Source organism: Uranotaenia lowii, chromosome 1, assembly GCF_029784155.1.
Source record: "Uranotaenia lowii strain MFRU-FL chromosome 1, ASM2978415v1, whole genome shotgun sequence".
Taxonomy (NCBI): Eukaryota; Metazoa; Arthropoda; class Insecta; order Diptera; family Culicidae; genus Uranotaenia; species Uranotaenia lowii.
This window is the reverse complement of record NC_073691.1, coordinates 94,817,576-94,841,509: the sequence shown is the minus strand read 5'-3', so window position 1 is coordinate 94,841,509 and position 23,934 is coordinate 94,817,576. Positions and strand designations below refer to the sequence as shown.

General features: G+C 39.6%; 1 protein-coding gene across 2 annotated transcripts in view; it reads right to left on the bottom strand.

Annotated features, from left to right (window-relative positions):
• Nucleotides 1–233: 233 nt before the first annotated feature.
• LOC129740383 (protein singed) overlaps nucleotides 234–23,934 on the bottom strand; it is a 111,244-nt gene continuing 87,543 nt past the window's right edge. For both annotated transcript variants that reach the window (XM_055732041.1, XM_055732042.1), the window contains exons 3-7: nucleotides 13,037–13,293; nucleotides 12,728–12,891; nucleotides 2,457–2,808; nucleotides 2,047–2,401; nucleotides 234–1,979 (exon numbers count right to left, since the gene is read on the bottom strand). In XM_055732041.1, coding sequence (XP_055588016.1) covers nucleotides 1,774–1,979; nucleotides 2,047–2,401; nucleotides 2,457–2,808; nucleotides 12,728–12,891; nucleotides 13,037–13,293 — 1,334 coding nt within the window. In that variant the 3' untranslated portion in view covers nucleotides 234–1,773. The remainder of the gene's footprint in view (nucleotides 1,980–2,046; nucleotides 2,402–2,456; nucleotides 2,809–12,727; nucleotides 12,892–13,036; nucleotides 13,294–23,934) is intronic.

Below are 23,934 nucleotides of genomic sequence, written 5' to 3'. Positions count from 1 at the left end.
ATTAAAGTCTTATATTTTTTCAAGAAATTTAAAAATATAGTTACAGGGAATAAAACACCTATTGAAAAATTAATCATTTTGCAAAAATCTCACTTTTTTGTCCACGTGGTATCTGAACAACCACCAGGCTTAACATTTACGCAATTGTTATGATTCATTCATGAACCATTTTAAGCAAAAGGCTACAATGTGATACATCAAACTGTTGATAAGAGAAATCATGGTTCCGTTTTTTTTAGATTTTATTTGATATTGTTCATGTTTCCAATTCTTCTTGAATACACTCATACGGTCTGCATAATATATTTCCGATAATGTATATAATGGGTTTTCCCGCCGTAAATTCGTCATAAAAATATGATGTAAGGTTTGGTTATTTTTACGCATAAAAGATTTCGCGAATGATTCGTTTTTTTTTTAATCTCATTCTCAATCGATCGTCAGAGTTTGTTTGTGTTTCTTCCCTAACACAGTGCAGCATCCAGCGAACGTACAAAGACTAACATTTGACAAACGCAGGTTTGTTTGCTTGTTTTATTTTTTTCGTTTTTTCGTTAAACAATTTGTGAACGATAATGAAAATTGTTAATATAGTTTTTTTTGTATATAAATAAATACTTTACATGAATCTTTCCATCTGTTCTGGTGCTTGCGGGTAAACGCAGGGGTTGATCTAACATAAAACCTAGGGTTAAATACTTTACAAAGGATGAAATGGTCATAATCTTTGATGTTTTGTTGTTTTTAATAGATTGTATATATTTTATGACGTTTCCATGCAAACTAAGGATTCGATTTTATATTTTTCAAAGTGACTTGTTTCGCAGTATCAGAGTGACTTTGGCAGTTATCAGTTGTCTTGTTGATCAGTTCCATCTCGAAGGTTGAATGAATGAATTCGTGCTGTTGGTTTGGGTGACTGCGTTAAGTACTGCGTGGAATACCTGTTTCACCAAGCGGTTCCTATCATGATCACAATTTGGCGATTGCTTGGCGCTTTGAAAAAATTAAGTCAAATAAGTTTCGATTCTCGATAAGGTTTTATTTTTGGTAAACCGTTGGACGTGCTCAAAATTTCGCTCTCGTTGAACCAGTGTTGAGGTTACGCGTGGGACATGGATAATACACGCAGCGAAACATCCAATACGGCTGTAAGACAATCGCTGTTGCATTGAAATGATTTTAGTTGCTAACAACTGCCAGCTTCAGCATGAATTATTTTAGCTCTTTATTGAATACTAAGGACTACAGCTAATTTAGCGTTCTCGATGATTATTGCAATAAATATGCGCATGCATCAGATTAAGGATTAGTTTTTTTTTGTTTTGAAAACGTGTATTCCAAAATAAATTAAACATTGTTTCAAACGTTCCTATCGTTGAGATAAGTTGGCTTCTCATGTAAAACGCTTGATTCCTACTAACATTATTTACGAGAAAGACAAGAAAAGTAAATTTACAAATAAAATTTGGAACATTAATTGTTAATGTTTTAGAAGAAGAGAGATTGATTGCGTTGTATTCACTTGTTTGTGTGTGTGCTGATGTGTTTTAGCTCGTATTGATTACTGTGTGGGTAATTTTTCTCTACTAGTTCCATGAATTAAGCAGCAACATGTGGTGTGAATGTGCTTGTGGAGGGACCTGTAATGTGTATAACCTAACATGCTAAAATTTTCGAGTGCGAGTTTATGAGAGTACCCGAACCGCAATGAGATACTACTAATGGGTTAAAGAGACTAATGAGAACAGTGCCAAGAGGCTATCTAGCAGCTTAGTACTCCCACTGGGTGGCAGAATCGAAATCGGTGTCAACCAGCTTGAAGGTTCCATTCTTGGTGGCACCCAGATATCGGCCATCGTTGGAACGTAGGCAGATACGAGTCGGTTCCCGCAACTCAATGTAGAAACCATCGACGGGCGTGTCCGAGTCGGCGGCAATTCCTTCTCCATCAACTCTCCAGTATTTACCATTTTGTCCTGAAACCGTAAAGGAATGTCATTTGAAGTTTATACCTATTCATCATTCACAAATACGCTTTCTTACCTTTGAAGTAGACCTCACCCTTCTGAGCCCGTTCAACAAGAATGGTTTCGTACGTGGCCTTGTTGCATTCCAGCTTGTTGCTTCCCGGGGCACGATAGCCCACAAAGCCCTGCTCACACTTTAGCACCAGAATTGGACGATTGATCAGATAGAAGAAGAACTTGGTGGTTTCCTCGAAGGCATCCGATGTGGCAAACAGATGACCCGAGCGCTTGGTTGCCAGCAGCTTGCCGTTGTTGGCGCGGAACGAAACCGAACCATCGCCGTGCCAAACCAGCTCGAACAAAGCATCGGCTGAGCGACGATTTCCGGTAGCCTGAATTCCACCGCCCACCGAGAGACACCAGTATCGGTCCTGAAAATCATACCATTGAAAGTAGGTTCAAGAATCTTGCAAAGCCCAAACTAACCTGGGTGGTGCGCAGGGCCCAACGATGGGCCGACCAGTCGTACTCGAGCTGGAAGGTCTCGTTGTCCCCGATCTCGTCCTGGTTGGCGGTCACGTCGACGCCCTGCTTGACGGAAACGTACTTGTTGTTGAGCGCAGCGATGAACGAGGCCTGTGGAAGCGAATCTTCCAGCGAGAACAGCTCATCTCGGGTGACGGTTTGCGAACGGGACTTCAGCACCGCCTTGGAACCGATCGGCGACAAGTACAGGCCGTGACGATCACGCAGCGCCAGATGTCCGCTGTGATACTCGGCACTGAACAGACAATCGTCGGTGCATTTGGTTTCCAGCTTGCCGGTTGAGTTGAGGTACCTGGAAGGATAAATAGTTGGTGATGAACAAGCTGTGATGACATACGGGCCTTTGACAAATCAAATCATAACCCCTTATGAATAACCTGAACTGTACCAGAGTCAATTAGAATTTTTAAGGTTGTCTGCAGTTCCAAGCGGCCAAACCTGTAGGCAACGTTAAATTACTGGGCAGATTTGAGTTTTTTACCAAGAAATTTTGCTCAAAACGTTTACACATGTAAAAATAAGACACATGATACACTAGACTGAGTCGATTTGAAGTCATTTTTCATCCATGATTTTTTTTCCGGAATTTTTAAGTATCGTTTACATGAGAAAATATTGAACTTTTAGGTTTCTATGGGTAAATTGAATGTTTCGTACTGAAAATTAACATAATTTTTGTTCCTTCTTTGAAATGGGTTTTGTGCCAAGCTATAAATTCTCTAAAGGAAATTTTCATGATTTAAAAAAAATTTATCCCTGAAAGTCCGAAGGTTTATTAAAGTGAGTCCTCCAAATTCAAACAGATGGAACATTGCAATTTCTTGGGCCGAATGTCACCAAATAATTTTCGTTTAGTTATTTAAAGTGTTGAGTTGGAATTGATGACCATCTAGTGTACATTAAAGAAATTTGAGCTACGTAATAAAATGTAGAAGCAACTTTTTTTTTGTAAAAGTTGTCACTGATTATCCCTTCTGACAAAATTGACACGAGCAAAGGGTTATGAGTTTTGTATTCGCTTCAGTTAAAGACAAAATTCTTAAAAAAATACGATTTTTCGTTTGTTTCAAATTGGTTACTTTTTCATTCGTTTCAGTTTGAATGAAATAAAAGTTTTGTATGTTTGATTTTCGAAATCAAATCAATAAACATAAAGTTCCAAAAGCATAAGCATAATTTTATATTTAGAAACAACCAGAGAGATAGACAGAGAGATAACCTGAATTGACAATGAGAATTGTATTTTAGAATTGATGATCATAATACGATAATTCCGATAATACGATTTCACACATTCAGTGAAATATTTCAGAATAATATTGAAGAACCAGAGTTATACAATCACATTTGTTGAGGATGTTTGGAGAAAAAGTACGCTGATCTCGTTAGCAGTTTGCACAGCTTCAAGCTGCAATTGCATTTAGGTTTTATTGCATGTTTAGGTTTTTTAATTTTATTTTTTTTAAGACGAACACAAACTCATAGAGGATCTCAATGAAACTTGATGTTTCCTCTAAGAGATTCCTTTTTCTTAACTCTAGGCGTACATCTTTCGAGGATATGAGGCTAGCATCTTACGAATGCTAAAACCTCCAACCCACAGAAAATGTACTGTGTATGCCGTGACCGGGATACGATCTCATACCCGCTGGCTTAGAAGACTTGAAGGCTATCCTTTACGCCACGGGCTGCGGCTTAACTTACATTTCAACTTACATTTTCAGTGTACAGTAGGGTGGCCCAAAATTGTACTATGTCTGGGATGTTGGGGGCTCAAGCTTCAAATGATAGCTTAGGGTGTAAGAAACAATATTTTATATGGCGGCGACTCAGAAAAATGATGTTTAGAGGTCGCACTGGTTCGATTTTTGAAAAAAGGCAATTTTTTCGAAATTTTGTCCTAATAAAATTTTCAGATCTTGAAAAAGTATCAAACATGTGTCTCTAATATTTTTTAAATTTTCTTTATAATGTAAGTTTTAAACTAAAAATTTATTGGGACTATTTTGGATTCTCAATTTGTATGTATGATTTCTTTAATTACACAATACTGTGAATTTTTGTAAAAAAAATAATTAAAATTAACAAAAAAGTGTACTTTGGATTAAGATTTTCAATCAATATTGAATTCAAAAGATGCGCGACGTTAAAATGTGTAACTTTGCAGAAGAAAGTGTATAGCTATGACTTGTCGTTTCAAAGTAATTCAAGTTTCACTGTGGAAAAAAGTCACAATTTTCAAATTTTTGCTAAGAATTGTTCTATATTATGATGTTGTTGAGTTTCGAGCAATCTAAGAACCAAATAAACTTCTGATATCAAACTTTTTCATCCTTTTATCGATCCTTCAATCAGCAGAAACAACCATGACTAGTTTCTAGATTTTTATTTTAAATTTTTTTAGTGGTTGTAGCCATAACACATTCACCAAACCGTCACCCAAGTATGGGTAACACGACCTTCAATCAATAAAAAATCTAGAAACTTGGAATGGTTCTTTCTGGTGATTTAAGGATCGATAAAAGGATGAAAAAATTTGATATCAGGAGTTTATTTGGTTCTTTGATTGCTCGAAACTCATCAATATCATAATATAGAGCAATTCTTAGCAAAAATTTGAAAATTGGGCCTTTTTTCCACAGTGAAACTTGAATTACTTTGAAACGACAAGTCATAGCTGTAAACTTTCTTCTGCAAAGTTGCACATTTTAACGTCGCGCATCTTTTAAATTCTATATTGATTAAAAATCTTAATCCAAAGTACACTTTTTTGTTAATTTTAATTATTTTTTTACAAAAATTCACAGTATTGCGTAATTAAAAAAAATCATACATACAAATTGAGAGTCCAAAATAGTCCCAATAAATTTTTAGTTTAAAACTTACATTATAAAGAAAATTTAAAAAATATTAGAGACACATGTTTGATACTTTTTCAAGATCTGAAAATGTTATTTGGACAAAATATCGAAAAAAAATTGCCTTTTTTCAAAAATCGAACCAGTGCGACCTCTAAACATCATTTTTCTGAGTCGCCGCCATATAAAATATTGTTTCTTACACCCTAAGCTATCATTTGAAGCTTGAGCCCCCAACATCCCAGACATAGTACAATTTTGGGCCACCCTAGTGTACAGCTACTTTTTAAGCGGGCCATAGACTACACAAATTGGCCTGTACAAATTCGATGATTCCGCGTCGATTGTTTGATCTATGCTCGCCCACACACTATTCAAATATATTTCACGCGAACACAAATGATTGCTGGCGAAAACAGCAACAGCAACAAAAAAAACCATCTCCACCCCGGCTGGGAGGGTGGTTTGTACAAAATATTTCGATCCCGACCGATTTTACTCCAACCGTTTGGGCTCTCATTCAAGCAGTGCCATACACTATGCAAATCGTGCTCACAGCGACAAAATTTCATCGAATTTCATCGCATTTGTACAAATCTTGTGTAGTCTGTGGCCCGCTTTAAACACGCGAACGAGGTTTTTTTAATTTAGGTTAAGTTCAATGTGTGTGCTGTAATTTTAGGTTTAGTTTAGAACATATTTCAATTTCAATTCTGGAAGAAACAAACCTCTGTGATAACTCTTAGATTTGCCTACTAATTTATCCAATTATAATGGAAATTACAATGGAATTTCTCGACCAAACTTCAGCCTTTCACTGAGTTTTACGGAATCGTTATTGTTGGAACCGAAGTTTGAGGTTAGAAACGAATGGAATTTATAATGTACTGCTCATACCTTTAAGCGCAATTGAAGCTTCGATTCCTAGCGCACAATTCGTAAGCAAACCGGATTCCAACTATCGCACTTACAACGGTGAGTGTGAATTTTTAACCAACTCGCGTGCCGCCAAACAGAGAAGAGATCCTCCAAAACGATGATCATCAGCCATGCACTGAACTGAAATTGTCAGCGGCCTGTCGGAAAGTGATTAGGCAGGGATACCAGTTTCCAACGTCCCCTTTCCCGTAACACTGGTATCTGGAGTGTTAGATCCAGGGTCTCCTCCTTGTGTGACCTCCAAGACCGCTCTCTTTGACACAGACTGACGAATGAGTCCTTTGTTTGTCTGCACAACAGCCCTTTAATTCGCCCATTCGACCCAGGAACCAATTCCAACACCGGCCCTCGAGTCCAGCCCTTTCTCCTTGCTTCATATACCACAACCACCAAGTCTCCCAAACGAATCGGTTTCGTCTCACCGAACCATTTTGATCGTTGCGTCATGGTCGGGAGATATTCGCGCACCCAACGTTTTCACGAGTTTCTCAACCCATTGGCTTCGCTGATCGGCCCCGACTCCGTTTGTTTGACACCATTGCTGCTTCCCAACAAAAAATGGTTGGGGGTTAGTGCTTCTGCTTCATCTGACTCGATAGGTAATAGGATAACGGTCGACTGTTGACGATTCCTTCAGCGTCTACCAGCATCTAATTTTCTTCCCGGAATCATGCTCTCCTCTGGCGCTGCTTTTACAGAGCGTACCAGGCGCTCCCACGAACCGCCCATATGAGGAGTGCCTGGTGGAATGAATACCCATTTTGTATCTACGAGTTGTTGTTGCAGGATATTGTCAGCACCCCGGAACTTTGTCCCGTTGTCCGAATGGATCTCTATCGGAGCTCCTCGCCTTCCTATGAAACGACGAATGCTCATAATGCACAGGACATTGACGGAGACGTCGATGAATATGCGTCGTAGTCCGCTGCTGATATGGTTGACAGCGAACTTCCCGTCGATTGATTTTTTCTTGCGGTGCCTCTACGAAGAGAGACAGTTACATTATCCCTCTTTGTGCCTTTCTTCCCACAGGATTTGCAGAGGTGCTTGGTGAAGGGGCATTCTCGGACGAAACGCATACCTCTACATTGCCAACACGGAGTCTTGGGTAAAGTTGATTGTTGCTTGCCTTTCTTCGGGGGGTTAATTGTGCGGTTTCACTGCTCGACCAAAGCGGTATCGTGTTTGAGGTTCTGGAGTCGTAGACATTCGACGATAGGCGTTTCAAACTTGCAGCCTCCTTCATTCGATTCCAGCTTGGAAAGTAGTCTGGTGCGGATATCCATTAACCGTACGTTCTGTTCCGCCATCTGCTGATTCTGGTTCATGATTATTTTGAAAATGTCTTGCATTTGGTTGGAACTTCCTTCGGATGGATGGGACATTTTGTCCGGAATAGACGAGGCTTCGTAGATTCTTCAAATAACTCGTCGCCAATTGATATCAGTTCAAATAAGTCTCTACTATTCGACTGTCGAACAAAGAATGAATTTATTTTCTTAAATTTCACATAACATAAATTTCCATGTTATTGCGATCAGGCTGCTTACATTGGCAAAAAGTTCGGAAAACAGCTATCTTTGAAAGTTCTGTGTTTCTTATTTTTAATTCCTGAATTCTTTTTCCTTATGAGCAATGTATAGCTTCTAACTTCAGCTTTCTTGGACACTAGGCGAAATTTTTTTTGAACATTCCATTGCTAATCTACATTCTTTTTCCGAAGCATGTTTTTTCGGATTTTTTTTTCTTATATTTTGAATAAAGGAAAATTAAAGTGTTGTAGCTGAATATTGTCTGAACAATATATTTTAGTTGCATTACGATGTTCCCAAAACTATAAATTTTGTAAAAATCGTTTGAGAAACAAGAGAGATATCAGTACCAACACGTGAAAGGGGTCTATGTTCATTAAGGAAGTTTCGATAAAAACGTGTATTAAAATTTTTAAACCATTTTTAAATCGCTTATTATGTCTTTATGATAAAAACGGTACGTAGGATAATTCTTAATATGTATTTTTATCGATTTAAGGGTATATTCATGGAAAAATAGCTCACAGTTGTTTATAAAACCTAGCTGGAGTATGAATTTCGTCTAAATGGATTATACACCCTTTGCTTTACACTGTATGCATGTGTGTGAGTGAAATGGAGATAAAATTTCCCCTAATTTTTGAGAAACGCTTATGGTTCTCTCTTTAGAAGTGAGTGAATAAAGTCTGCTTCATTTAATATTGGAACACAAACAATTGCGTGTAGTTCAGTCATTTATTAACGAATTCATAATTTGCTTTTCATACAAACTAGCTGACCCGGTAAACTTCGTTTTACCTTCTTAAGTATAAATCGTAATAAATGTTTAATTTCATATACACGTCCTGAACTGCATTCTTATTGAAATCGTAACAAATAATGTTGAATTTGTATTGGGACCACCTTCCATAAAAAGTGAGATCCTTGAAATTATTATACAAACCATCTCTGACCCAAAAAACCCTCGGATACCAAATTTCACTTCTTTTCGACCGACCATTCATACGTGATGTTGTTACAAAGAAAATGCCTCCATTTTTATATATAAGATGGGAAGAGATAACTTTGTATGGGGACCCCTCTTTCATAAAAAAGTGAGATTCTTGAAACTATTATACAAACCATCTCTGACCCAAAAAACGCTCGGATACCAAGTTTCACTTCATTCCGACCGACCATTCATACGTGATGTTGTTACAAAGAAAATGCCTCCATTTTTATATATAAGATGGGAAGAGATAACTTTGTATGGGGACCCCTCTTTCATAAAAAAGTGAGATTCTTGAAACTATTATACAAACCATCTCTGCCCCAAAATACGCTCGGATACCAAATTTCACTTCATTCCGACCGACCATTCATACGTGATGTTGTTACAAAGAAAATGCCTCCATTTTTATATATAAGAAGGGAAGAGATAACTTCTGAAGACTTCTGATGTCATTGTCTTGTCAGTGAGAAAGACTTTGGTTTTCTGTCCACAACTGCATATCCCCTGCCAAATCATGTACTTGCGGGCGAATTTATCCGCAAACACGAACTTAAATTTTGCAGGTACATCCCCCCGAGCCGTCGCCAAATAAAATTTTTGACCTGGGATTTGCCCAAAGTCCGCCTACACGTAGGTCTCATCGTCCATCAGAATACATCCGTCGAACTCGGTCAGCACTTGGTCGTACAGCTTTCGAGCACGGATTCTGGCCACATTGTTCTGCTTCAGCGTCCGATTTGGCTGTTTGCTGGCTCGGAATAACCTTATTCCTTCCCGGAGACGAATTCGTCGCACCGTACTGTGAGCGGCCTGGAACTTATTGGCCAAATCGCGGTCTGAAAGATTGGGATTCCTCTTGACGGCCTTGATGACTTTCCCACGCAGTTTCCGGTCGACAGTACCACTCCGACGCTTCGAATGCGGCTTCCGAGCCGTCGTCAATGTTTCCTTGTACTGCTTGATAACACGCCATACGGTATTTCTGGGCATTTTAAGCTGTTTAGCTAGCTTCGATGCCGACAACAATGGATTTTCAAGAAAACTGTGCACAATTTGATCTCTCCGTTCGGCTTCCATGGCGGTTGTTTACAAAATGCTATCGTTTGGTGTTATGACATAAATACATAGTGAAAGGTAATGAATTTCCCGACACGTGGGTGAAAAAAGTTTCCAAATCCGTCCACTAGGAGCGTCACAATGAGCAAAAGAATTTGTTCCAATATTAAATGAAGCAGACTTTAGCTCTTCGCATTTTCCTCCTTTTAATGTTTTGCATCTAGACCGTTTGCTTTGTTGTGGAGTACAGGGTGTATAAACCAATTTTTGTGCGAATATGTCATATTATGGCTTCATGCTAAAAGTATGTATGTATGTATGTATGTATGGTTCCCCCATCGGTAGCAAGGTCCTGCCTATGGCTGTGTGGCTTGGCCTTCGAATTTCTTCTAGGGCTTCCACGGTCCGATGGTTCGTCGAAGGAAGGCATCCAACCATCAGAAACCTACAATGGCCGGCTACCCGTGCCGCTTGCAAAATTTCTTCAGGTCATCCCCAGATGCATTCCTTCTAAAATATACAATGGTTATAAAATATCTGCAGGAAAGGAAAATTACTTAAAATATTTATTGAATATACAGTTTATTAAGATAAACCATTTTCGTTAATAAAAGGATACGGAACTGAAATAAAAGTTGTTATTATGCCTGTTTATATAAATGTGTATAAAGTTGTTTATTCATCTATGAAATGGTGATCAAATACTATACAATAACAAAACATTGAACAATTTACGAATGTTCAACATTGTTTATCCATCTATTGCTAAGATGAAAAAATAAATTTTATTTGGACCAAATGGATCTCAAATCTGATACAATCAAAGGGGTATAATAGTTAATTTTAAAATTCCAAAATAAATAATCGATTGTGATAATTGAAAATGTATGCTAGGGAATGAACCAGCATCCGTTATCTGTTGATGACCACATACTGAGATACTGCGACACACAATTTTGATTATTTAAAATTGTTACCTATTCCAAAAAAAAAAAACATATGGGTACAGAATGTATTCAAAATCAACAAAAAATTAATTTAACAACCGACTTAGTGAAAAGGACGATCAAAATCATAATATTAGAAAATAGAAATTTTACTCTCATAATCCACCCACTTACAATCCAATGTATGCTAGGGAATGAACCAGAATCCGTTATCTGTTGATGACCACATACTGAGATACTGCGACACACAATTTTGATTATTCTTATAGCTTCATGCTAAAAGTGCTAAAAGTGCATTTTAAATCTAATGGAAACTGCTAAACTAAACCGGTTTTGTGATAAGCAGAGCTCATATTGGGCGACTTGAATCCACTGAATACGGGTTTTGTTTTCTTTGGCGTTTATACCATTTAGGTTTTAGTCAGGATTGACAAATTGACACTCCAGGGACTGTAACGGGTAAAAATTTCAGGGACGGAAGAGGGTTTAACGACATTTTTTTCTTCCAGTTTAAATAGCATAACAGTATGTATATCGCGCTGATAAAACACAATGTAACATCGATTTTGTATGAAAATGGTGGCTCGGATAACGCGGAAGCTCTGATAACCGCAGCTCGGATAATCGGGATTCTACTGTTCATATTAGATTGAGTCATCCTGACTTTTCGTTTGAGGGGACCACATGTTTTATCGCATTTAGTTCAGATTCATCAAAACTGTTTTGTGATTACAATGCAACATAATAAAAAAAAACTGTGAAAAAAACAATTCAATTTAGCGAGCTCATGACCATGAGCTCGAATGTCGGTCACAGTGAAGATTATACCTTGACTGAAGGCGTTCATTGTCCTTTTTTATTGTCCAATGCCGTAAATATCTCACGGCCACAGGTATTTATTTAGGGACCAATTAAAATCAGAAATATTGCAACGCGGGAGATAAGATTCGGTCTCATTTGGCGGCACGTTGTTAATTTTAAATTTGTCTACAAGTTTATTTGTACAGACCATCAGTAGAAATTCGTCGGAAAAAAGAAATACTTCCGGTGACGGTTGATTGTGAATAAATTATACGAGGGCGGGAAATTTAAATTATATTACATAATTGAGTGAATGTTTATTGCAGGACTATTCAACACGCTATAAAAAAAATATTCTCTGTTAAAAAAACTGATGATTCAAAACTTTATGCAAGCTTTCAGCTTAGAGAAAAAAAAACTCAAACAGATCTTTTCTGATAAAAGAAAAGTCGGTAGATGTTGTGCAACATCAAACAACGTTCCGTAAAGTGGCGCCGAATCAAATGACGGCAAACTACCTACCTTTGTGGTAATTTTTTTTTCGGCATCGATTACATATGCACGCTAATGTTTTTACTTCATCATCATTATAACCGCGGTTTTCTTTTTCTTGCCGGTGATATAAAAAACGCAGCGCATCGGTGTTTATTAGAGGACTATTTTTGATTGATCTATTGTACAGGTAGGAACTGCCTAGCTAAAGCTATCACTCTAAAATCCGAAATGTATTGGATCATTTGTGAATTCAGAGGCTGACTCACCCTGAAAGTAGACTGAAAATTGTATCACACATTGCGCCTAAAAGCTTGCATTAGATTTTCGTAGAGTAGTTGTTCATTGCAATTTCAAGTTTCAATAGATTGGGTTTTGAAAGAATTCACCCATTCTATTGTATGAAATTCATATAAAATAATTCGCTTTTGACCTCAAATTCTCTTAACGGCCGGTTTAAGGCTTGACGCTTAGCTTTTAAACTAAGATTTACGAATAATGGCTTATAGCTTAAAATAATCCAAATTACAAGCGATAAAACAACGTCTTAATTACTAGTGCAGTAAAATACTCGCGAATCAAAGAAAAAACTCACTTGTTGTTGCATGTGTGCAGTGCGTATCGGCCATCTTCATCGGCGCGGAACTCCAGAGTAAAAAGCGTATCTTCGCCCCACGGAATGTTGGCATCCACGTGGATCTCGTCTTGCGATTCCGACAAATGAGCAAACCGTTTGCGGCCAACCGAGCGTAGATTCACCTGTCATCGTTTGTGCGATTTCGTTGTTTTGTTTTTCATTTTTAGAAAATTAAGAAAAAAAAAAAGAAGTTGCAATCAGTTCCCTTCCGCGGAGAATGGGCTTACGATCTTTGGCTTGGATCTGTGGCCAAGTTTCAGCTCTTACCTGTGGTCTGGCGGCCAAATGGACGCTCCAAAATTCCGTCTTGCCAGGGGCTTTGGCAGTGCACGTAAGTTTCTCCGGTGTGCCCCCGAGGAAGTAGCCGCGCTGTTCGTTCTTCAGCGCCCATCGGCCCGAGTTGTCGTCGGCGATGCTGATCTGGAACCGACTGCCCGCGTCACGTTCCTCCGACTCGCACAGCACATTGCCGAAGGAATCAACCGACAGGTAACGGTTCAGATGTGACTTCAGATAGATGATACCTGCGGGATTGAAAAAATTCAGATTCACAAATTAGAAAGCATGCATGGACATCACGAATAACTAATCTTTTAAAGTTAAACAATCACTTTCAAAAACAATCGCGTGTGGACAAAGTTATTACACTTGTTCGTTTTGCTATCGATTCAAACGAATTAGCGCCCGGCCCAGACTATAGGCTGCACGCCTCGGGTAAGAAGTGGCACATAATCAGTACAGCATGTTCATAAAGCATCGCCGGATTAGAAACGGATGAATTGATCTCGCGCCGCAGCTTTGAATTTCAAATGCAGCGGAAAATGTGTGTATTATTAGCGCTCATTAGTGGAAGGGGGGCTGGTTTTCTGTGGTGTTTAACTGGAGCTTTTCTCCCCTCCCTCTGCAGTATGCAAATACTATGTTAATGACTAAGCGTGAATTGTTTCATCTAAGCAGAAGGTGAACAAACTTTATAACACTAAAGATAAGCACCTTTGTATTATGAAGAGCTGGTATCGTGTCAAAATTTATAAATAATAACAAGCAAAAATCAGATTTTTTTTTTGGGGAAAGCTGTAATTTCTTAGCCAAAATAAAAATAGAATTAAAAAATAACAAAATTTTTTCGTCGGCTTGAGGATTCAGTTATGTAGGGAATATAACTTTTCTAGAATATTTCTAAGAGCGAGTTCACTGGTGTTGGGAAAAAGTGGTCGAAATTTTATCATTTTGAAAATTTTACCATGCAAAAATGTTTTCAAGATCTTTGGGCGTTGTATTTTTTTACAGCACTGTTTCTATTTCAGACGTATGTGATAGAAATATTGCTATTTTTGCATCACAGCATGCGAAAATACAACACGTGCTGTAGAAAAACTTGAAGGCCAAGGATCTTGAAAATGTTTTTGCATGGCAAAATTTTCGAAATGTGCAAAAAGTGACAAAATCTAGAGTTTGTTTTGATTAGGTCGTATGAACCAATATAAACAAAAATGAGTTATTAACTGAGAATGATTGATAAAGTTGTATTCTATGTTTGGTAAAAACTTGGTTTCATTTGATCAATGAATAACTTTACCAAAATGATTTGAATTTAGGACGTATGATGACTTTCTCATTTTTGAGTGTTATTTGGTTTTTGCGTCATTTAGCTCTACCGTGCATTGCCGTGCTGCAAAACGACGCAAAATAAACAGTTCGGCGTGGTGGTTTTACGACGTTATGAATCGTCGGAAAAGTGCTTCTGTAAGAGTGGAAAATTTAAGGTAAAAGGGCAGGAAACTCTCTAAAGAAGTGGAGACGCTGCAAATTCGTGTCAGGTGAGTACAATAAGCTTCACTTTTCCATGTGTGAATAGCTAGTATTATTTTTGTCGTTGCAGAGGCACCCAACATAGTTGAAAGCGATGAATGATTTTTCGCACTCCTCGAACGTGCCAGCGGAGCCTTAGGTTGTTGATATAAATGTCCAGGTGGATTGAAAATGGTCACTCCCAACAAGCAATAATTCCGGGTTTCCTTGGAAGGTAAGTCCCGTGGATAGGATGGACCGGATTATTGTTTGAAGCTTTTCTACAATTAACTCCGAATGAATTACTAAAGATTTGAGTTAATCAAACCAGTTTTTGAACTCAAACTTATCGATTGATCATAAGGACGTTTGCGCCAAATGAAAATGCATTAAGTCGTAAGTACACCTTTATTCATAGGAACCTTATTAATGCCATTTCCGAATACAGTAGCATGTTCTGCGTCCAATTTTACGTTGCCTTGCACATTTTTAGACAAATTAGATCAGTATTCATAAAATGAGAATTGAAAAAGTGATTCAAAACTTTAACATCGATTTTCTCAAAACATGTCGAGTGGCTCATACGACTTAATCAAAACAAAATCTAGAAATATCTACCACTTTTTCCCAATACCAGTGAACTTGCTCTAACCCATCGTATCATGATGTAACAAATTTGCAACAGTTTTTGTAGGAAAAAATTAAATTTTTTTTCTACTTGGACACATTATTTCCAGAGGAGGCCATGGCTAGCTGGCAGCAGCGAACGCGTTTTTCGCTCTTCGGGGGTGATAATATTTTTTTTTAAATAATTGTTTACTAATGAAAATTTTTAAATAACACAATCGTGATCATTTAGAGTGATGTTAATTTCCTAGTTGAAATATCGAATAATAAAATGCTCTTGGAGGTAGCATGAAATGTTTGTAGAAATCAAAGAAAGAAACAAAATATTTAGAGCAGAAGTGTTTTTCTTCCGGTTTTTTTCAGTTTTGGAGATGAAAGTGTTTTCAAGTGAAAATTGGAAGTTATGTTATGAAAAGTTCAACCAACGAATGACCCAAGTGTTGTGCAGTGGATGAACTTGAAAGTAGCTATCCGGAAGGACGAAGATTAGCGTTAAAATTGTATTTATAAATTGGTCTACGGGAATCTGAATCGAAAAAAAATTAAGGAGCTTTTTTGATTGGTTTTTGGTGAAACTGATCCGGACCTTTGAGATTAATTAAGTCAATATGTAGTTCAAATAAAAATTAGAGCATTGACGTGAAGTTAACTTTGAAGCTCTTTATGTGCAAACGTGGCTATTCAAGGCACTCCTCGATACTCCGCAGAAAGGTTCAGGTCCAATTAACAGGCCCTGAGATCCTTCCCTAGCTAGCTGGTCTGCTTCTTCGTTCCCTACACCCAAAATAATCCGAACGTCGTGGCTACGTGAAAAACTACATAATTTTTATCCAATTGATTTTCACGTAAACTGTACGAAAAAAATAAGTAAACGCTCCCCTAATAGGAATTTTTGCTTGGTGAATATCGCGTAAAACTTACGTGAATTTCAAATGAGTTCAACGCGATGTGATGATGAAAGCTACGTGAAATGTTTTTAGTATTGAAATGATGTTTGAATCTTTTCTAATAATATTTTTTCGTCTTTACTTTCGGTAATAAAAAATAAAAATAAATTTAATTTTATCGTAAACAAAATTTATTTAAACTACCGTCACTGTTCACAATTTCACACACGTACACTGTCACTTTATTTAATTCTTCATTATAAAAATGTAACTCAGGGACCTCTTGCCTTGTGGAATCCTGTGGAAATAGAAAAATTCCAATAATAAAAACAGAACATCCTAATTGACGAATAATTTACCTGGTATGCATTCCCATTGCCACTTGACTACATTTTACCTCCTGCATTTACGGAATCTTCTTGACTGGAATCGTCTCCTCGATGGCTTTTTCTCGCGATCCTCCTACTTGGAGGAAGCTATGTCCGAAGCTGGAAACAAACACAAAGCTCAACTTAAAATGAATTAATTTCCGACGGGGAAATCAATATACCCTTACCTCCACGCTGCCGACGATCGGAATTGCATTGCTTGTGCTAGGGCCCCGCAGGATTTCCAGTGAGGTACACTGTTCGTCTTCCGAATATAGCAAAAAAAAAAAAAACAAGAAAGCTGACTGACAACAAGTCCCTTTTCGAATAAAAATTCATTACCACTACCATCCACTTAGATTTTACGTGAAATTCATGCGTCAGTCATATGGAAGTACAGCATTTACTACAAAGCGAACGTACTATTGATGTGATTTATTACTAATACCATTCACTTAGATTTTACGTGAAATTCATGAGTCAGTCATATGGAAGTACAGCAGTTACTACAAAGCGAACGTACTATTGATTTGATGCAATAAAAGCTAAGTTTACGTGAAAAATCACGTAAAATTAATTTCTAAATTAGTTTGGGTGTAAGATACCACAGTGGCCTGGAAACCAGAATAAAAATACTCTGTTCCGTATGGTTTCTTAGTGCAACAATACACTCCCATACTAGTTGGAGTAACATGTGAAAGTACCTGACTATCAGAGAATATATAGATAGATACTTGTGTACCTGTATCCTCTTTTCAAACATGCTAAAGTGCATTCTAAAATTGCTTGAACTTCTGCTTGGAACACTGTTGGCCAGTTTCCCATAGGAATTGAGATCCTGAGTCTAGGTCCGAACACCCCTGCCCCAGTTCTATTATCCTTTTTTGACCCATCAGTAAAGAATTTTATTGATCCGGAAGGAACCGCAGGTCCACCTGACTCCCACACGTCCCTATCATTGATAGTTACATTGTATGGTATGTCTAGATTGAAAACGGGTTCCATCCAGTCATCGTTCTTTACAATAAGTGAGTTTATTTTAAATATCTTTAGGATTTTTAGGTGTCCTGTAAGATCCCCCTCATAGAGAGTTTTGTTTTTGGAGAGTCTCAAGGCACTACGTTCTGCCTCTAACTCAATAAATTGATGTAGTGGCAGGATATTTAGTAGTGCATTCAGAGCCTCGTTTGATGTGCTTCGCATAGCGCCAGTTATAGCTAGGGTTGCTATTCTTTGAAGCTTCGCTAGTTTCTTCCGGGCCGTAGCTTGCACAGTTTTGGTCCACCACACTAAAGAAGCATACGAGATTTTGGGTCTTATTAAAGCTGTAAATATCCAAAGGATAATTTCGGCCTTAGTCCCCATTTTTCCCTTCTCCTTTGAGGCAAACCCATAGAGCTATTGTAGCCTTGGCTATTACATGCTCTATCGCGGATTCCATGATAGCTTTGAATTTAATATGATGCCTAAATATTTCACCTGTGATTCGAAGTTTAGCACTTCCCCGTCTAATGTTAGTGGTTTTAGTGCAGTTTTTCGTCTCGTAGTGAATGCTATCACAGTAGTTTTGGAAGGGTTAATGTTCAGTCCCTCTTCCCTGCACCAGAATAGTGCGTAGTTAAGTGCAGATTGCATTCTGTTTGACAACACATTCTCATATTTTCCCCGAACTATAACTACGTCGTCTGTATGGGATTCGGGCCCCGTCCGGTGGAATCGCCTGATTGGCGGTGCCGACGTAGGCCTTCAGAACACTTACCCTGGGTTGCTTCCTCCGCCGACTCGCGATGAGACTGGACCCCGAGTCGGGAGGCGAAGTGTTGCCGGTTTGCCTGGATTACCGATTGGGTTGATGTTAGCCTTGAACAGTATTGTGACACCGCACATCTTCCTCCTTCTCTCCTTTGAAAACGAAAAAAAACTTACCTACCCAGAAAAGTTGAATCATGTTTTATGTTGTTTTCATAAAATAAAAAAAAATAGTTCATCTAATAAAACCCATTACATATTCAGTGCAACTTTTTTCAGTGTACAAAGTTTAAACTCATCACTATTTCAGTGGGAGAAAAGTAAACAAAATGTTTTGTTTCGATTATGTTGTGGTATTTATTTTCGTTTTAACAGGTTTTAACGAACTGCCTTGAAAGTAGGTTGTATAGAAAAACTATTTGTTTTCCTCGAAATTTCGACAGTTATCTAGCTCTCACTTTTTTTAGGATGAATTCTCGACAGTATCGACATAATCCTTTAGGTAAGAAGGTGTTTTTATCTGCCGTTGCGGTCGTGCGGAAGTGTTTTCGGTGGCTGAGTTTTGGCCAGTGTATGTGGGTTTTTTACTCGGTGAACGCCATTCAGAAACCTTTTTTGTATGGCTAACGTGTCGAGTAATTGTGTGTCCGTCACTGCTCATAAGCTGAAGATTTCCATTCTCTTCCCGCACCACCGTGTATTTTTGTGGAAAAAATTTAGAATCACCTTTAGCGGGAGCCGTGCGCTTTATTATCACATCGTCACCTGGCTTTATTCGGCAAATTCGTGCGCCTCGCCGAGCATCTTCTAGTGCCTTTCCTTTAAGCTTAGACTGCCTGTCTTTAAGGCTGAGTAAGTTTCCATCATGAAATGTTTTACCGTAATGCAAAAGAGGAAGGTTACGTTTTATCTTCCGACCATACATAATTTCTTCCGGAGGGAAACCAGTAATGGAATGAGCCGCAGCATTGTGAGCGTTAACTGCAGCCTTCAGTGCCTCTTTGTAGTCGGACCCAGTACTGATAGCCGTGGCCATAGCTTTGTTCACCAGTTTCATGTACCCCTCAACAAGGCCATTCTGCTGGGGAAACAGTGGCGTAGAAAAGGATGCATGGATGCCGCGGTCTGAACAATATTTTTTATACTGCTCACTGTTGAAAGGTGGGCCATTATCAGATCTGATGCACTTCGGAAATCCTTCTCGGTCAAAAATCGTATCCAGTACACGCCGTGCATGCTCGAAACTTGTGGAAGAGACAGGTGCCGCTATGACAAATCTGAATATAAAACTCATGTAAGTAAAAACTACTGTTAAAGCAAATCTTAACAAACCTTGATCTGTAGTCGACCACTACCAAAATAGAAATACCGCTAAGCTTTCCATAAGGACCATTGAAATCGATTGCAATGGTGTCCCAAGCCGCTTGGGGCGCGAATTTCCTCTTCATGGGGGTCGGTCTTTCCGGTCTGCCATTGGTGGCACATTCCTGGCAAGATTCAATCCAGTTTTGAACATCTTGATTCATACTAGGCCACCAGACACGTTCCCTCAGAATGCTTTTCATCTTTGCTATCATGGGATGGCCACTATGAGCCACGTCTAACGCCTTTTGTTGAAGTTGTTTAGGAATAACTACGCAACCATTCCTCACTAACATATTATCTTCGACTGACAACTCAGCAGCCACTCGTTGGAATTGAATCAAATCCTTTGCCCAGATGTTAGTTTCTAAAGCATCGATTACTTTTTGTAAAATATCATTTTCCTTTGTTGCCGTACGTATTTCAGATTCTGTTAGGAAACCAGAAACGTTGGACTCTAGAGTAGCTATTTCCCATGGGCTGTGTTGTTCATCAAAAGGCTCATCATGTCCCGTGTACAAGCGGGATGAAGGGTCGGCAATATTGTCATTGCCGCGAATGTACTCCACATCGTAATTATATGGACTTAATCGAAGTGCCCATCCATCGGCTCTTGTCAGTGCTCGCTTTGAGTTCTCCCGGGATCTATTCAGAATGAAAGTTACTCCTTGAGCATCAGTGCGAAGCGTAAAGTGGCGCCCTAGCAAAAAGAAGGAAAAATGTTCGACGGCCCACACTGTAGCAAGTGCCTCGCGCTGATTCTGGGCGTACTTTTTTTCGGTTTCGGTGAGAGATTTAGATCCAAAACTTATGATACGTGGGGGAGCGGAATTATGTTGTTGTACCAGAACAGCTCCGAGAGCGTTGGGACTGGCGTCGGTATATAAAATCGTTTTATCATTTTCTGAAAAATAACTCAACGTTGTTGTTGAAGTTATGATGCTTTCCTTGACGAGTCGAAAAGCCTTCTGCTGTTCGGGGCCCCACAACCAGTTTTTGGTTGCTGTAGCGGCCCACAAAGGGTTCGTTATTTCTGCAAAGTTTTGGATATGGGGGCTCACGAATGATGCCAGCCCAAGGAAGCTTTTAAGTTCAGAAGTCGTTGTAGGATCACGGAATTGACGGATAGCTTTAATTTTCGCTTCTTCTACGTGAAATCCTCTTTCATCTAGTTCATGTCCTAAGAATTTGACTCGTGTCTGTTCATAGATGCACTTATCATTATTAAGAGTAAGACAATTGATGCGCAACACCTTTAACACTTTCGCTGTTATTTTGCGCAATTCTTCCAAGGTGGGGGAGTAAATAAGGATATCGTCAATGTATATAATAACGTTTTCTATTCCTTCTAGGATCCTTGTCATCTCCCGCTGGAACACTTCCGGCGCGCAATTAACTCCGAACATTAAACGGGTGAATCTGAACATACCGGTTTCTGTCAGGAATGTAGTCAGGTCCCGTGACTCCCTGCTAAGTTCTAAATGGTAGAACGCGTTACTAAGGTCCAATTTCGTGAAATACTTGGCGCCGTGGAGTTTAATACGCATTTCATCTACTAAAGGCAACCGAAAATATTCCCGCTTTATGGCCTTATTCGGTGCTCTCATATTAACGACTAGTCGGAAGTCGTTTTTGCCCTTAGGTACCGCCGACATACCGCTTATCCATCTGGGGGCTGACGTTACTTTTTCGATGATGCCCCGAGCTGCCATCTCTTCGAGACGACGTTTAGCAGCCTCGCGATAGGCAGCAGGGACGTTGAAATATGCATTCTTTTCTGGAGGAATACTCTTGTCGATGCTGAATCGCACTCTCACACCCGGAATCTTCGGGAACACAGTGAGATCATCCGCCTCTTCACAATTATGGACGTTTAGGCCGATGTCAAGAAGTCTCAATTCATTAGCAGTACATCTACCGAGAAGTGAACGGCGTCCCTCGTCAACAACTAAAAATTCAGCTTCCACAACTGGTTTAGAAGCTCCGACTACTTCGACTTTTGCTTTGAAAGCGCAATTAATAGTCATGGGATTGGCTGTTGCGTATGCTCGTAGCAGTCGGTTATCAGGATTCGCTATAGGTTCAAGCTTAGCCTGACCGGATAGATACTGTTTCTTGAGAATGGACCAGTCGTTACCGCCGATAATATTGACATCGGCTCCCGAGTCGATTAAAAAACTTAAAGCAAGGGAGGAGCTCAAACGACATTCGACTATAGCGTCCCGAATTGTTATAGCATTTATTTGCTGGAAGAATAAAGGATATTCGCGTTTGATAAAAAAATATTTTCTTATTTCGTTATGAAAATCTATTTTATTTTAATCAATTACGGAACTGTACCTGCTCATGCTCTTCTTCAGACCATCCGTGCAGTGGCTTCTTTTCCTCGTTTTCACGGATGTCGTTCACCGAGTCGATTCGACAAGTTGCTGCGTAATGTCCACGTTTTTTGCATTTTCTGCACTGTTCGTTCAACGCTGGACAGAATCCATCTGTGTGTCGTTGTCGGTTACATCTCCAGCAACGCGAACGTCGTCCAAGTGGGGGTGTCCTTTTATATCTTTTCGGATAAACCTCTCTATTTTCGCCTCTAGGACCAGCACGTTTCCTCCGTCGCGTGTTTTCTACGGCAAGAGCCTCAGGTGGATTAATGACTGGGCTGGCAGATACTAATTCCGCATCGTAGGCTTCTCTTCGTGTTGCTGCTTTTACGATTTCACTTGTGGCTCGACCATCTGTTCTTGCGTCTTTCACCAATTCTTTGTTGACCATTCCTTTGAGCAATTGCGCTCTCACAAAGCGATCCTGGTCGTTGGGGCTGTACCCACAAAGCCGTACTTTTTCGGTTAGTCTAGCATGGAAGTTAACTGTAGATTCCCCGACTCTCTGGTGCATGACAGAAAAAGCTTCATGCTCAGCAGCTGTATCAGTCATTGATTTAAAATAATTCCCGACATTATCAACGAACTTTTGATAGCACTGGGGGTCGTTCAAACATGGTTTTAGATGGGCTGCTCTTATAATGCTCTGAAGGTTAGCGCCCATAGCAAGAAAGAGTAATTTTGAACGACGAGCAGAGGACATGTTTGATAGAGAGGCGACAATTTCAAAGTTCTCTAAGAAGGTTTGCCACGCCTCCCAGAGTCTGTTTGAAGGAATATCCTTGGGAAAAGTGGGAATTAAATCCCATCGAATCGAACCACTTGCTCCGTCCTGTAGCGGCGCTGGTTGCTCAGTGTTGCGCCCCCAGTCATTGTCGACCAATACCGATTGCTGGTTTTCACTTCTTACGGATTTTTCAATCAGCGATTGAAGTAGCTGTCCGAATTCATCCAACCGCTTCGCAAAATCCGCATTACCTTGAACAGGCGTCTCTGTTGCATTTTCCGATTCACCGAGGTCAAAATATTCTTCGTAAACTGGTTCCTGAACTGACGGGGCTCGGACGTATCTCCCGACTTCCGCTATTTTGTTTTCCTACATAATTCGAAGTGAAAAAGTTATTGCTGGCTGGCTGTTGGACGAATTTCATATAGGTGTGTTTGCCTACCTTAATTGGCTTTTCGCAGACGTTCGGGATTATGGGTGCCTTGACAAATTTTCCGACTTCAGACATTTTGACGCTTTGAAAAATAACCGAGCAGTTAAAAAAAACTTAAATTTTCGCTCCGTTGCCGCTTGACGATGTTTCGTAACTGCCTTTCTCTCTGTCATAGATTCCGTTTGTTTCGTTGTGAGAGAGACTCTTATTTTTTTCAAAGCTGTTTCACAACTTCAAAGTTTCTGTCATTTAGGGAGCTTCTCTCTCTTGCAGCGATCTTCGAGGCACGTTGTTGACTCTCTAAAAAGCTTTCAGCTGAAGCTGCGAAACGAGAATCTTCGAGACACGCTCTCATTGCTCTGGCTAAAGTTTTCAGACCTGATGAGGCGGCCTTTCAGATACTTCTCTACTTCTCTGGCAAGCTTCCAGAAGCCGCCATGCTTTACTGCTTTCCGGGAACGCTCTCTTTAGCGAGCATTCCATGGTTGTCTCCGCTCGCGGCCTTCGAGGCACGCTTTAGCGTTGCAGGCAGACTTTCTAAGCCGCCATATTTTGCGACCTTCTAGGCACGCTCTCTGTGGCAACCATTTAAAGGTTTTCTCCGCTCGCGTCCTTCGAGGCACGCTTTAGCATTGCAGGCAGACTTTCTAAGCCGCCATATTTTGCGACCTTCTAGGCACGCTCTCTTTGGCAACCATTCCCAGGTTTTCTCCGCTCGCGTCCTTCGAGGCACGCTTTAGCGTTGCAGGCAGACTTTCTAAGCCGCCATATTTTGCGACCTTCTAGGCACGCTCTCTTTGGCAACCATTCCCAGGTTTTCTCAGTGCAATGCACAATTTA